At 35.6% G+C, this 16,668-nt stretch overlaps 1 protein-coding gene across 1 annotated transcript in view; it reads right to left on the bottom strand.

The window, feature by feature from the left end:
- VPS8 (VPS8 subunit of CORVET complex) overlaps positions 1–16,668 on the bottom strand; it is a 261,129-nt gene that overhangs the window by 148,572 nt on the left and 95,889 nt on the right. Inside the window, exons 22-24 of the mRNA XM_054585065.1 lie at positions 5,981–6,203; positions 2,738–2,827; positions 313–364 (exon numbers count right to left, since the gene is read on the bottom strand). Coding sequence (XP_054441040.1) covers positions 313–364; positions 2,738–2,827; positions 5,981–6,203 — 365 coding nt within the window. The remainder of the gene's footprint in view (positions 1–312; positions 365–2,737; positions 2,828–5,980; positions 6,204–16,668) is intronic.

The following is a 16,668-nucleotide window of genomic DNA, read 5'->3' as shown; positions in this document are numbered from 1 at the left end:
ATCAAAGAAACCAAACACCAACAATACTCTATTATTCCACATACATGAAATGTGTGACAGAAGGTAAATCAATGATTGTCTGAAGGTAGGACTGTCAGCAAAGAATACGGAACCAAGGGGCAGGAGGAAACTTTTTAGAGTGAAGGAACTGTATACATAGTTATTTCTGTAATTTGATTATGGTGGTGGTTAGATGTACATACAATTACCAGAATATACACTGTACACATAAAATTGGCAAGTTTTCCAATACTTAAATAATATCTTAAAATACAAGCAAAAAAAGAAAAAAAAAAAAGGCTTAGAAAATACCTGTTAGTGTCTTTCCCGCATTCAGAGGAGGAGCAATGACTTTGAAAAGTTTCTGAATGAAAATGAAATAGGAAAACAATCACCATCATTTTTTTAAAAGAATATTTTTAAAAGATAATAAAGAATCTTATGCTATTAATCACCTTTCTCTGACTGAATTAGAGAGTCTTAGGCTATTAAAAGTATAAAAACTTCTAATGTGGACATAAACTGTTTTAGAAGAATCACTGGGAAACAATCATTGTTGTCATATTCCTCACTCAAAGAAACCATTTAATAAGTATCAGCTCGATCAGGTCTTTGTTGAGATTATAATTTCTGATATAAGATATCCTTAGGTTTCTTAAAAACCGGAAAGCAAGTGAAGGGATTAATAACCCACAAAAATGGCAATGAAGATTACTTTAAACTGAAAACATCTGAACAATCAGCAGCCGCAGAAAGAAACATCATCTCCATTTAAGCAGAGCCTCTGAAAATACAATAAGATTAATGGCAAAACTGGCCTTCCTGAAAGAGAGAGTTCTGTTTCAGAGAAGACTGACCCTTAGTATTAGAAAGTGCAAATGCAGCTGTACATTAGCATCAAACAGCCCAATAAACCATCCATGCTTTTCCATAAAGCTCTGAATTCCTCCCCACTCAATGTTTTGTTAAACTGGTATATACTCTTTTACTTCTGGCTACTGGGTGAATTACTATAACTGTAAACTCCCAGTACACAAGTAAATAAACCTTGTCTTTTCTCCTATTATCAGTTGATTCACAGCCCTCCCCCACCGCTGGGACGACCTAAGTTGATAGAGGAAGTTTTTCCACTCAACACACTACTACCTCAGAAGCAGCCACAACTAGAACTAATGAAAGATTTCAGAGACAATAGTAGTCATCTTGAATGTGAAGACTGTTTTTCATTCCAAAAATTTTTAAAAGACAGGATACCTCCCCTTAATTGAGACCTCTTTAGGTACTAAAATAAGGAAACTTTAAATCCTGAAAAGAGATTTCCTTATAGGCAGAGAAGTATAAGAGAAATCATAGAATGCATCTAACCTCCCACTGTTAAAATCTCCAAATGACTGTTTAATAGCAAATACCAGGCTCCTGCTGAAAGTCATTAAACTTGAAAACTGCTCTTAACAAGGCAATCTCAATGTTCCATCTGAGATGTGCAGGTACAAATGTAAACCAGATTTTGAAGAATAAAAAACCCACACAAAACAAAAACTTCAAAAGCAACAGTAACAGAAAAACAGCAATCATTTTTATCAACATAGAATGCATCAAATTAGAATGTTTTTAGGAATTATTTTGAGAGAGAGAAGGAACTGCATTAATTCTTCCTAATTGTGCTTGAGCAGTGAGACAGGAAGCACTGCTGCCGCACTGAGGCCCTGGCCCTCGCTGACGAGGCAGCTGACAGCTCTTTCTCAGGGAAGCACTGCACCTGGGTGAGGAAGCTGCTGGTAGGTGTTCAAGTGTAAATACTTACCTGACACACTATCAAGGTCAAAAGCAGGGGAATAGAGCTGTGGCTCTCATTGTGTAAAAAAGACCAAGGAAAGAGGTGCACACAAAACTGAAGGAGTTATGAATTAGAGAGATACCCCCCTACCAAGCTAAAAGTGTTTAAGGAAGACTGAACTACCATGGAATTACTGCTGACTTAATAATACAGTATTGAAGAGAGTTTTGGATAGTCATTAAATATGAAAAAAAGTTGACTGGATGCCTTCAGCAAATGCCTGGCTTTTCTGAGCCAGGTGACTAGTCACTGTACCAATGCAATGGGTAGGCAGGACACATTCCATTATCCACAATTCTGTTTTTCAAATACAAGGCAACTAACTAGGTAGATACGTCTTTCTTTGTTTTTTTTTTTTCTTTTTAGGATGCTCTTTAAATACTCCTTTCTAATGGTAAGGAAAATAAGAAATTATTCTTACATAATGAATGCTATAAAATTCTAAACATGGAAACACAAATCAGCAATTAACAAATCATGGCCCCCGAACACTTTCAGGACCGTCCCCCAGCAGAGTATATCTACAAATAGTATTACTCAATAGCATATTTACTATATACGATAACTATAAATAATAAATTTCTAATATCTTTTGGAAAAGCTATTGTAATATCAAAAATTTTTCAAAAAAACTTAAAGTCTAACAGGCACGCATTACTTTTAATTTTATACATTGCTCCCTGGGATTCAAATACCTACTTATGCAGATATAAAAAGCAATGGCATAAAATACGAAATTAAGGACTACTTAATAAATTCCCAAGTGGATGCAGGTCTAATAAATCTACAAGAAATTTTAAAATGATTGCATGAGAACAGAAACAATTCAAAGCAAATACAGAATAGGGAAAAATCATTAGACAACTATTAAATATGTGTCCTAGACAGGGAGTATCTTACCTCCATTGGACTAATAAATTCATTCATGCCTCTGTTGTAAACATAGATCATAGCATCATATAGACGATTTTCCCAACACATGAGAACTACCTGTAAAAAGGAAAAGTTGCTTGGTCCACACAATTCAGTAAGTCTAACCAATTATTACCCTTAAACTTTTAAGAATGGAGAAGATCTTGAATTCTCCTCCCTAATTTTTTTGTTTTCTGCAAAAACTGAAATTGAAGTACTGAAACACAAGACCATGGTAAGAGCTGTTCTGAGTTCAATACTACTTTTCATTGTATAATAAATAGCTACTTTTAAACATCCTTGCTGTCTAACTTTATTTTGTCCCTATTCTTCCCTTTTCCATATTCATTTTACCTTTGGTCAATAGTCCTACGGCTATTTACTAAACACCTACATGCAGGTCCTCTCCTAGGCATTAGGAATAAAGTGATAGATAAGACAAACCCAGAGTGAATCTCTACCCTTACAGAACGTCCGCTCATCTTGGACACTAAAAGAAGGGAGGGACACAAAATAGCATGTGAGCTATGACGTAGGGAAGACACTCAATTATACAAATAATTCATGTACAACTGTGATACGTGTTACAAAAGAACCCGATTTGGTCTGGAATATTCAGAAGGTCAGCCTTGAGGGAGCAATATGTAAGCCAGGACCTAAAGGATGCATGTACGTGAGCCAAGCACAGATGGAAAAGTGGGGACGCTGCAGACAGAGCAGGAAGGAGCTTAAAATGTTTAAGGGTGGAAGAAGAATCAATTTGAGGAAATATTTAGGAAGAGGACTAGAGATGACTGAAGCATAGAGTCCTCCATACTTTGTTCCTGTGAGAGCCACACTATGCTACAGAGAGATGAGGACAAGGCTGGAGTAGGAGAGTTGAGGCTGGCAAGAGAGAATGATAAGGGGCAGCAGAGATAAGAGGAAGAACAAAAATGAGAGGTCATGGGAGAGCCTTTCTAGACAAGGCATGTTCTTGTGCTTCTTCTCTCACTACTCTTCCTCTCAGCGAGGGCCATGATCACACATGTCTTCACTGATGACTAACATATTTACAGCTTCAGCCCTAATCTACCCTCTGAAACATATATCTAATCACTTACTTGCTATCTTTACCTGAGTTTCTAGTAGCTATCTCAAATGGGAAAAGAGAATTCCTGATTTTGTTGCCCAAACTTAGGCCTACCACAGTCTTCCAAACTTCTTCAAGAAATCAATACTTTGTTTCTCAAGCCAAAAACTAGGCATCATCCTTACATTCTCTCCCCCTTAACCCCCCCCCCCCCCCCATCCAATTCATCAGCAAAGCAGTTCTACCTCCAAAACACAGCCAAAATCAGGTTATCTCTCGCACTCTCACTGCTACCATCATGGGCCAGGACCAACTCCTGCACTAGCTCCTAACCAGTCTCCTTGTTTCTTCTGTATTTGGCCCTCACCCCTCATTCCTCATTCTTTCACCCCTAAAGCAAACGAGAGCATTCTCGCTTAAAACTTTTACCTTGTCCTGAAAGATCTACCTCTCTTTTTAAAAGAAGCTCCATGTCTGTCTGCCTTTTATCTCTTACTTTAACACCCAAGACATGCATACAAATATATGCGTGTGTGTACATATACACATTTTCTTTCATTAGCTGTTGCTTTTACCTATAACAATCTTCTCAAAGATCTTTGTATTACTGATTCCTTCTTGTCATTCAGATTCTAGACTCAATGTTACTTCCTCAGAAAGTTTTTCTATAATGAGCCAATTTAAAGTAGACTCATTCTCTCCCTACCAGGTTGCTGTTTGACTTTTGACATAACACTTATTTTTGGATAGTTCTGACTTGTTTACTTATTTATCTGTTTATTGTCAAACTTTTTGCTAAAATGTAGGCCTTATGAGAGGCCAAGACTTATTTATCAGGGTCACTGAAGCATCCTTAGAGCCTGACACTCAATAAATGATTCTTGAATTAATGAATAAATGCAGTCGAAGGAGTAAATATAATTTGAAAAATATGGGTTCATAGAGTGGACATGGAGGTCATTGCTGACTGTGGTGAAAGCAAAGTTGAAGAGTTATTAGAATGTTTTAAAAAATGGAAACAGCTACTTAGACAATGATTTCAAAAAATCTGTGACTGGGAAGAGTGAAATGGGGTAGTAACCTAGGGAAAGAAGGGAAGCAGGACTGATATGGAGGGAAGGGAAACCGAGGGAAAGATTTTTAGAACTATTTTAATATGATAAAGATTATAATTTATTTACATAGTAATGGGAGAAAGCTAAAATGTTGGAAAGAGAAGAAATTAGAAATTTCACCTATATTGATGATAGGTAAATAAAGTTAGGCTGATAACATGCTCTCAAACCATCAGACCTATTATTAGACTGTGAAGACTATGCCACACTACCCATCTAATAATAGAAAAGCACATATAAAAGAGGATCTGGCTCTACTTTGCAAACTTACAGCCTCTCATAAAGGGCTTTCAGAAAAAAACAATAATCATTTATCCAAACCCTTCATTTCTATGTAATTTTGCATATTAAAAGAAACCTTTTGGTCTGGCTAAGATCTTTGTATGTTACCCACGTTTTAGCTCAGTAGGGCTTAGCACCTTTGTACCTCTGTGCTTCTGCAGGAGCATCATATTCATTCTTAGGACTGTGCGGGAATAAAGAGTTAAACTGTGAAATGACTTAGGCCAGAATACATACTGCTCCTCAATTAAGGACTGTAAACTTACTATCTCAGATATACTGTAAATTGTCAAACAATGGGCTGGCTGATCAAAATGAGACATCTTGTAATTTGCTTCTTATACTATTTCAAAACTCAGTGTGTTAAAATGATCAATTCTGGACTCAGAAATTATCTTTTATTTAAAAAATGGTATCATACTCTTAAAAGTAAAAATATTTTATTATTTATGTGAAAGTATTCATAGTTGAAATCCACTTGCAGGATGAAAACTGTGGTAGTGAACAAACAGATAAAGGATCAGTCAATAAAGAACAGTCTTAAGAAACATATTGACAAATACAAGTTTATAAGACTTCTTACCAAAAGTACTCAACAAGTGACTGGGTTGATAGATGGCAGAGTGAGGCCTGATCAGTCAGGTAAATACTAGGTGAGGCAAAAGCATATTCACAACTGTAAACCTACTTTTGTCCTACCCTATATAATCAAAAAAGGAATGATATTAATCTTGTAAGTTAGTAGAATGGCTATAAACTCACCTGCTGAATATCTAAGCTGGTTATATCCATATGTACAATGAGAGCTTCCACATTTTCCATTAACTTTTTATCTTGGAAGTGAACAATCAAGTCTTTCATTACCTGGGGTGTGATCCCCACCAATTTATCACTTAAAATATATGGCTCAAGGCACTCCAAAAACACTCCTTTGGCTACTGAATTTTCACTTAGTTTGTCATACATCTGGCTAAATAAAAGATCTCTATAAGAGAAAAAAAAAAAAAAAACATTTAGTAACATTCCAAACATCCATTAAATCCAGTCTGCTAAGCATACCATCTTTTTTCTATTTCAACTTATAAGATTATTAAAAACAGTGAAAGCCTTTTTATATATATACTATCTTAATTCTCCTAATATTTCTTTTACAAATAAAAAAAGTTGAATAAGTTAAATTATTTGCTGAAAGTCACAGTTAACAAGTGATAGAGTCAGAATTAAAACTCAGCCTTCTGGAACCCTAGTACACTGTTGGTGGGAATGCAGACTGGTGCAGCCACTATGGAAAGCAGTGTGGAATTTCCTCAGAAAGCTGAAAATGGAACTGCCTTTTGATCCAGGGATTCCCCTGCTGGGACTATACCCTAAGAACACCAAAACGCCAATACAAAAGAACCTATGCACCCCAATGTTCATAGCAGCACAATTTACAATAGCCAAGTGTTGGAAGCAACCTAAATGCCCATCAGTAGATGACTGGATCAAAAAACTATGGTACATATACACAATGGAATACTACGCAGCAGAAAGAAAAAAAGAACTACTAAACTTCGCGACAGCATGGATGGAACTGGAGAGCATCATGCTAAGCGAAATAAGCCAGGGGGCGAAAGACAAATACCATATGATCTCACCTATAAGCGGAACCTAACCAACAATGCAAAGATGCAAGGAAAATATGACCAGCAACACTGAAAGGAAAAGAAATCAACAGAGACAAGAGGGAAAGGGGCGGGGGCAGGGGAAGGGAAGGGAAGGGGAAAGTCAAGGAACATATAGCAAGGACTCATGGACAAAACCAAAGGGGAAGAGCTGAGGGAGGGAAGGAGGGAGGGGGCAAGGGAAAGTGGTGGGGGGGGAAGCAGAGACAAATGTATTTAAAAAGTAAATAAATTAAAAAAACAAACAAAACAAAACTCAGCCTTCTGGCCTAAATCCTATATGACTGGCAAAATTAAATGTTTTCTAAGTTTTCATTTATGCATTACATTGCCTTGACTCATTCACTAATTCATTCTTTTTTAAAAAAGAAACCTGTGCTAATTCTAGATACCTGCTGGTATTATTACTATTATTTTTACTAAATGTATAATCTCTTTATATGTGTATCACATCAACTGTGAAAAGTGCTAAATGGTTCATCCACCAGCGTGGCCTTTCATGACAAGTTCCACAAAAAGGTCAAGAAAAATTCTGAAAGGAGCAGGACAAGGTCTTGTCTCATTTGAAGTCCTGAAAAGGGACAGATGATAAACACACTGGCTGCAACTCACCAGAACCAGATGGCATTTTTTGGTAAACAGTATTTGCAATATCCTGGGGGAAAATCCATATCCATTTATTTTTTCTCATACCCACAAATGTAACTTTTGCATGATTTTCCCCCTCTGCTTCATATTTATTGAGTATTTTTCATGTTAGTTTCATTTTAATCAATAATCCATCACATTTTTGTGATTACCAATTACTAATCAAGTAAAAGAAACAGATTAATGAAGGTTTACTGTAAGAAACATAAGGTAAGAGCAACAAAGTAACTGTAATGAATTTAAAGAAAATGTCATATTTGCCAGTGCTTACACTCTCTAATGTGTTGTTAAAAACAACATGCTAGGGAAGATAATTATATATTTTAGTTCAGCACAAAAAGCCCTGGGGAAGAGAATTAAAGAGCTAAATATTCAGTAAACAGAGTATAAAAGTTGACAAACAAGGCACTCCTGGGACACACAGCAGCATGCAATGCTGATAAGATTAATGGCAAAACAGTAAGTTTCTTTCTTAACCAGTCAGAGGCTATAATAAAGAAGCAAGAAAAATAAAACGCAGGAACTCCTGCATTCTACCTTAAAATAAAACAAAATTCTACGACATGTTCTTATCATTCTGGGAGAATATTTGTTAAAGCATCAGGGAAGGAGGGAGAAAAAAGTACATACGAAAAGTTTTTGCTCTTGTATTTCCTTCTGTTTTTAGACATTACATTCCTAGGTGCTGTCTCTCTTTAGAGAAAAGCTAACTTCAAAACCGTCTTAGCCTCCTTAAGAGCCAGTGTAACAGAAAATCCCTTCTTTCTGCATAAGTTCACTTGATGTTAATACTCATATTAAAGATATTATTTGGAGGTTATCATTCATAACTTCAAACTTAAAAAGGGAAATGGCTAAATTCACTTTGTGCATTATCAATTTTACTATTCAAAAAAAAAGTGAAGAACTCAGCTTTGATAATAATTGTGAATTTGTCTGAAAGGAGCAAGAGTATCGATTCTCATGCTTGATGGTCTATACTAAACATATAACAAGAACCAAATAAATAAATCCCTACTAAAAATAACTGGGGGTTAATAAATCTAAAGTTAATTTGGTTTGATCTCTTTATTTATAAAAGTAAAAGCAAAGTTCAAATGAACTTCAAGATATTATGTTCAAAATGTTCTGTTTTCTGATACGAGCATCATAATTTATAAACCTTTCCTTTAAAAAGGCATGGCTTAATTGTGGTGATGACTGCCCATCTCTGTAAACAGGCTGAAAACTACTGAACTGTACACTTTAAAAGGGTGAATTTTAGGGTATGTAAACTATATCTCAATATAAATGTCATAAAATTGAAGGCATGGCACCTCTTCCCCCTAGATTTGATGTTTAAAATTTTTACATGCAGTTATCAAGAAAACAATATCCAAAACATCCAGTTCTTCATACTTGATAATTAGGATATTTCTGTTTCTCAAACAATAATCCTGATGTTGAACAACAAGACTGAAAAAACACCCTGACTATCAAAATACCACTTCAGGTTCACTTTAGATTTAACAGAGATATTTTTATTCATATTTATATATGATTCAAGTTATTTCATGATGGCTTCTTTTTTGGTATCTGCTTGCAGTAATATGAACTCCAAATGGTCAAGATTATATACATACAGCGCCTCTTTTGTTTTGTTTTATACCAGCTTTATTGACATACAATTCAGATATAATAACACAGCATCTATTTTTAGATTTTATTCATTCATTCATTCATACATGCATTCATGCATTCATTCTAAAGAGAGGGGAAAGGAGGGAGAAAGAGGAGAGAAACATTGATATGAGAAACATTGATTGGCTGCCTCTTAGCTGCAACCGAGGCATGTGCCCTGACTTGGAATCAAACTGGTGACCTTTTACATTGTGGGACAACACCCAACCAACTGAGCCATACCTGTCATGGCATATAGCATCTATTTTTAAAAAATGCTCAAAGTTGTAATTATAGTTTAAGTAAGCTCTTGACCCACTATCAGAAAGAACTGAAATTACTACTACTATTGTATAGGCAAAATGACAAATCATTAGATATCTTATAAAAAGCCTTGAGAAATATCTTTTCTAATACTAAAAAAGAAATATACACTACCAAATTGAAATCAAACTGTGGAGCAAAGACCAAATTATGAAAATAAAAGTACAAGTCTTCAAAAACGATTTTTTTTGTCATTTCTGATTTTTAAAAATTCATGAAAAGACTATAAAGCCAAATTTTAACCAAAAAAGATGTCCATAGCACATTGATTGGTATGCCCTACATGGTTCCTGCAACAGTAAAAAGAATTTTATATTAAAGAATTCTTAAGTATAAATGGGAATACATATATATACTAGTTCAATTAATATTACTGCTGAGTATGAAACTCTATGAATTATCATACTGAGGTAACCCTGATTATAATATAATGGTTGTGGTATTGAGTTAAAATTAATTTCAGAATATGTATTATGTTTATAATTTGACCCCCATAAGAAATAGTATAACATGTGAAAAATGAGGACTAACTATAAGAACAATTTACCCAATAAGAAGATATAAATCTTCTTATTGTGATAATCTTAAGTGATAATCTTAGAAGTGAAAGAAGTTACCTGAAATTGGTAGAGTACTAGATTGTATTTTGTAAAATGTATTTGTGATATGCACAATCTGAGCATTCTATAAAATAATTTTAATGTCACAGATACTTTGAAAATTTGGGAATGTAAAAGAGAAGATCCTAGATGCAAATGAAACCAAAAATGTCAAAGAAGCAAGTGACATTGACAAGACAACACAGGTTGTTCCTAACTTTGCTTCCTCTTCACAAGAAAAACTAATAACAATTCAAGAACCAGACACCTCTGAGAGAATCTTGGAACATGAGCGTGAATCTTAATCACCTCCCTGTACCCCAGAGACCAAGGCAAATTGCATTAGAGCAGTAACAAGTGGCTACACATTGACTTCATTTGCCCTTCTCCCAGAACAGGAGAGCACCATGTGGAGAGGTTCTCCCTTGTCTCTGGTTTCTCTAGTATGAAAAGAGAATCCAGGGGGAATGCTAGCATCCACCCCCAGCATTGTGGGTCACTTTGCATAAGTCCCTACTCTGATCTTCCACCACAGAAATTGCAGGGAAATCTGCAAGACTCAACAACTGGGAATCTGTGATGGAGAAATGGGGGGGCTTGCAATCACCAGCATGGAGATCTTGGCAAATAGGTGTCATACTTGCAGAGCCCAAGTAGTAATCCCAACCTGTGGCTTTGCTCATCTACAGAACTAAGTCAGAGGTGTACTCAGACCAGGAGACTTAGCAGAGTGCAGATCTGCCTGATCAAAATCCTCACACGAAGAGGTTTGCTGGCCCTAGAGCCTGGTTTGCTCATGCCCAGGCAAGGAGCTGAATCAGTCTCATTGTGGAGAGTATCTTCTGGACCTATCTGACTAGAAGAGCTGGAGATAACACATGGAAGCTGCGTGGTCCAGTGGAACTTGTGACTGAGAGGCAAGTGGCAGAGCTCATGGAGTGAAGAACAAAATCAGCAGCTCTGTTTGTTCAGGGAACTTGAGGTATGGCTTAGCTTGACTTTAGACAACAGCTTTACTGGCTATAGAGATGCTCCTCCCCCTGTGCCCAGGTATAGGGACTCTAATTCATAGCCCTGTTCATTGCTGAATATAGCCTCCAGCCTGCCTGACCAGGAAATCTAACCAGAGCACATGGGGAATTATACAGACCATTCTTCAGCCCTACGTACAGAGGCACCTGAATAGAGAGCACAGCTAGTGGTATCCCCGGTCTGCAGAACAAAAGTGGTGGCCTCCCCTGACCAGAGAGGTCAATGCATACTCTGGCCTGATTCAGGTCCCCAAGCAATGAGCTGTACAGGCCCCAGGTCTCATCCTGTTTCCTTGCTAGGACAGAGAAACTAATTCATAGTTCTATTCCTACTCAATATAGCATGCCGTCCTGACCATCTAGTAAGCCTGACCAGGGAATACAGGCAATCATGGAGCCCATCCCACAGCTTCACTTGGGTAGGGAACGAAGCCAGCAGTCCTACCCAAATGTTGAGCCAGTGGCAACCCACCCCCATGCCTACCCTCAGAGCTTGAACGGTTGTCTCATCCAAAAACAGATCATTAACAGTAGGCCCACCTGCCTAAGGACATTACCAGCAGACATACCCAGAAACCTGAACTAATTGGTGAAGTATTGTCTCTGCCAAAGCAAACCTGTAAAGTCCGGAAAAGGAACCCAATTATTCAAAGGCACAAATACCAATGTAAGGAATCAAGGATCATTTAAAAAATCAGATGTGACACCACCAAAGAAAACTAATAAAGCTCAATAACTAAATAAATGGAGATCTATAAACTATGAGACAAAAAATTCAGACTAATCCTCTTAAGGAAGTTTAGTGAAATAAAGAAAACCTAGACAACTAAACAAAATTTGGAAAACAATGCATGAACCAAAAGAGAAGTTTGGTAAGAAAATAGCAACTATCCAAAAACAAAAACAAAAACAAAAACAAACAAAAAAAAAAACCCACTAGAAATCCTAAAATTGAAAAATACAATTAACTGAAGAATTCAATAGAAAGTTTCAAAAGTAGACTTGACCACAGAGAGGAAAGAATCAATGACCTGGAGAACAGGATGTTGCAAATGACCAAGACAGAGGAGCAAAGAGAAAAAAAATTTTTTTAATCAAGAAAGCCTATGGAAATTATGGGACACATTAAAAGAAACATTATTTGCATTATGGGAATTCCAGAAGGAAAAGAAAACGAAAATGGAACAGAAGGTATATTTGAAACAATAATGGCTGAAAACTTCCCAAATCTGGGGAGAAAAATGGATACGCAGATTTATTAGGCTCAAAGAACACCAAATAGGTTGAACCTGAATAGGGTTACACCAAGACACATTATAATTAAGCTGTCAAAAGACAACAATGACAAACAAGGAATTTTAAGAGCAGCAAAGAAAATACATAAGTTACATACAAGGGAATATCTGTAATTTCTCAGCAGACACTTTTCAGGCCAGGAGGAAAGGTGATAACACACTCAAAATATTAGGGAAAAATGGTCAAACAAGAATTCATACCCAGCAAAGCTGTCCTTTAGAAACAAAGAAGGGATAAGACTTTTCTGAACAAACAAAAACTGAGTTTGTTACTCCAGGACCTGCTCAACAAGAAATGCTAAAGGGAGTTCTTTGAGTGGAAGTTAAAAAAATGTTAATTAACATCATAAAGAGGTAGATTGAATCTCATTGGTAAAGGTAAATATATAATCAGAGTTAGACTCTGCAATATGGTAATAGTGGTGCATAATTCACTTATAACTCTGGTTAGATAGTTAAAAAAATAAATGCAGTAAAAATAACCATAACTACAATAACCTGTTATTAGTTACACACTATAAAAAAAAATGTAAATTATAACAGCAATAGCCTAAAATGTGAGAAGGAGAAGTAAAAGTGGAAGCTTTACAAATTCTATTGAAATTAAATTATTTTCAGTTTAAACTATAGTGTTTTGAGTTTAAAATATTTTATGTAATCCTCATGGTAACCACAAGGGAAAATCCTGTAGTAATTACACAAAAGAAAATGATAAAGGAGTCAAAGCACACTGATACCAGAAGACATCAAAACACATCAAAAAGGACAGAAGGATAAGTAACAAGGAACAATGAATACACAAAGCCAGAAAACAATGAACAAAAGGGCAATAGTAAGTCCTTACTTATCAGTAATTACTTTAGATACAAACCGATTAAATTCTCTAATTGAAAGATACAGAATGGCTGAATGGATTTAAAAAAGAAAACCAAAATTCAACAATACACTGCCTATAAGAGACTCTAACTTTAGTCTTAAAGATATACATACACTGAGAGTTCAGGGATAAAAAAAAAGACACTTTGAGCAAATGGTAAAAAAAATAGCAAGGGTAGCTATGCTTATATCAGACAAAATAGACTTTAAACTAAAAATGGTAAAGGAGACAAAAGAGATAATTATATAATGATAAAGGGACCACTCCACCAAGAAGATACAATAATTGTAAATATTCACATGCCCAACATTAGAATACCTAAGTATATAAAACAAAAACCAAGAAAGCTAAAAGGAGAAATAAATAATTCAATAGTAGTTGATGACTTTACCACCCCTCTCTCAACAATGAACAGATCATCGAGAGGATCAAAAAGTAAATAGTCAATTTTAGCAACACTATAAATCAAGTGTACCTACCGGACACATACAGAACATTCTATCCAACAATAGCAGAGGACAGATTCTTCTGAGGTACACATGGAATATTTTCTAAGAATAGACCATATGTTAGGCCACAAAACAAGTTTTAGCAAATTCAAGAAAAGTGAAATCAGACCAAGTATCTTCCTTGACCATAATGGAATGAAACCAGAAATCAGCAACAAGAGTAAAACTGAGAAATTCATAAACTCACAGAAATTAAGCAACCCTCTCCTAAACACCAATGGATCAAAGAAGAAATGAAAGGAGAAATAAAAAATTTTCTTGAGACAAAAGAAAATGGAAACACAACAGTACCGACACAACTTGTGGGATACAGCAAAAGCAGCTCTAAGAGGGAGGTTCATACCAACACCTATATCAAGAAGAAAGATCCTAAATAAACAACCTAACTCTATATCTTAAGAAGTAGGAAAAGAACAAGAGCCCCAAATTAGCAGAAAAAAGGAAATAGTTAAGTTTAGAGAATAAATAAAACAGAAAACAGAGAAACAATATAAACGAATACACAAAATTGACAAACCCTTAGCTAGACTAACCAAGTGAGGAAAAAAGAGAACCCATATTAACATTATAAATGAAAAAGAAGACATTACAAGTGATACCACAGAAATCGAAAGGATCATCTGCACCCCCATATTCACAGCAGCATTATTCATAAAAGCCAAGACATGGACACATCTTAAGTGTCCATTGATGGATGAATGGATAATGAAGTTGTAGTATGTACATGTATGTGCATATACAGGTATATAAACTATGTGGAAATCCTGCCATTTGCAACAACATGGGTGAACCTTGACTGCATAATGCTTAGTGAGGTAAGTCAGAAAAGAAAAATAAGATTTGATCTCACTTATATGTGGAATCTAAAACAAAAACCTACAAAAAGAGATCATTCTTGCAGTTATCAGATGTGAGGGTTGGGGAAGAGAGAATTGGAAGAAGATGGTCAATAGATACAAACCTCCAGTTATAAAATAAGTACTAGGAGTGTAACATATAACATGATGACAGTAGCTAACACTGCTATATGACATATAAGAAAGTTGTTAACAGAGTAAGTCTTAAGCGTTCTCATTACAAGGATAATATTTTTTCCTTTTTATTGTATCTATACGATAAGATGGATGTTAGCTGAACCTATTGTAGTAATCATTTCACAGTATATAAAAATCAAACCATCTTGCTTTATGCCTTAAATTTATACAGTGTTATATGTCAATTATTTCTGAATAAAACTGGAGGAGAAATATCAAAGAAGATGGTATAAAGTGTCTAGTTTAGGAAGATAGATACTACACTGAAATGAAGCTACATTTTTTATAAGAACATTTTTGGGACTAGCACAAAATAATTCTGAAAGAATAAATAGATTTTTTTCTTTTTCTCTATATAATGGCCCTACAACTGCTAGGGCCATTTCAATTTTGTGTCACTGAAGTAGTATTCATATATTCAACGAAATAATGATCAAAAGCAACCCAGCAAACCAGGAGGCAGAATTATTTAATTAATTCAACTATTAGGTGCTGAATAGCTTCTTTGCACCATGTACCATTCTAGGTAGACATAACCATTTTATAAAGATATGTCTTTTGCTCTAAACAAAAATTTATTCTTTTAGGTACTTCATTTTATCTCATTTATAAATTATCTCAATCGAAGATTTGGATTGATTCCAGTACTTATTAGTATTAGTATCAATTTCCTTACCTGAAAATAAAGATAAAATGACCTCTCCTACACTGTAATTATATGGATTAAATGAAATGAAATATGTGAAACTGATCCATAAACTATTGACGCTGTTTTAAAAAAAACAAGATAGATAACAAGGAAGTAAGTGTGAAAAGTGGGGTAAAGAGAAAACTAAGTAAAGAAAAGGGAGGGTGAAGTTAGTATATCATGGCTCTTAGCTTTCTAGGAAACAGTAGTTAGCTACACAATTCACTGTCCACCAGGTAAAAGTGAACTAGCTGTATAGAAGGTGCAAAAATATTTCTGTTATTAACACGAAAGAAATTTCTCCCTTAGGCCCACAAAAAGAAGACAATGAGTAACATAAAGCAATGTTCTCAACAATATCCCAAATGTAAACGCAACATATTTCAATGAATGATTACATATAACACTAAAGCTAAAACACTGGAACAAATTTTAGCCCTGAAGAAGCAGATTATACTCTTTGTGACTTAGAAATCTGACAGCAAGTAATTCCCCTCTTGATAACCATCACTGACACTTTCAAAGTATGATCCGACCTTTTATGATTCAGGATACCTGAATATATATAAATTCATAAGTCAAGTCAGTGTTGTATAGGAGTATCTGCATTAGGCCCTCACAGTTGTTCTCTACCACTCAGAAAGTAGTACAAGCTAGTAGTTAAGAACAGAGTCCAGGAGCTCTACCTGTATTAGCCCACCTTTGTTCCTCAAAAGAAGTGTCACTGTGCTTTGGCAAGTTAATTTAATAACTTTCTATGTCTGGAACCACCTATGCAAAATGATACCTATCTCACTGTTACAAAAATTAGACAAATTAATGTAAAAGGGCTTAGGACAATACCTTGCCTGTAGGGAGCTGTTATTGTAAGTGTAGAAAATTTGTGAACCAGTAGAGATTAGTTAAATTACACAGTTACTATGAAACCAACAAAGCCTAATCAAGAACAGGCTGATTGCTGTAAGAGAGGAGAGGGGGAAGGCAGGGACTGACTGAAAGAATGTGAAGGGGTGAGTCAAAGAACATATATAAAGGACCCATGGACATGGACAATGGTGTGGGGACTGACTAAAGAGTGAGGGGTGGGCTGGATGGAGGAGGCAGAGGAGGAAAACTTGGGAC

This window comes from Pteronotus mesoamericanus, unplaced genomic scaffold (genome assembly GCF_021234165.1).
Source record: "Pteronotus mesoamericanus isolate MK-2021 breed Mesoamerican mustached bat unplaced genomic scaffold, CSHL_Meso_final contig_82, whole genome shotgun sequence".
Classification (NCBI taxonomy): domain Eukaryota; kingdom Metazoa; phylum Chordata; class Mammalia; order Chiroptera; family Mormoopidae; genus Pteronotus; species Pteronotus mesoamericanus.
The sequence above is the reverse complement of the archived record's forward strand: the minus strand, read 5'-3'. Positions and strand labels throughout refer to the sequence as shown.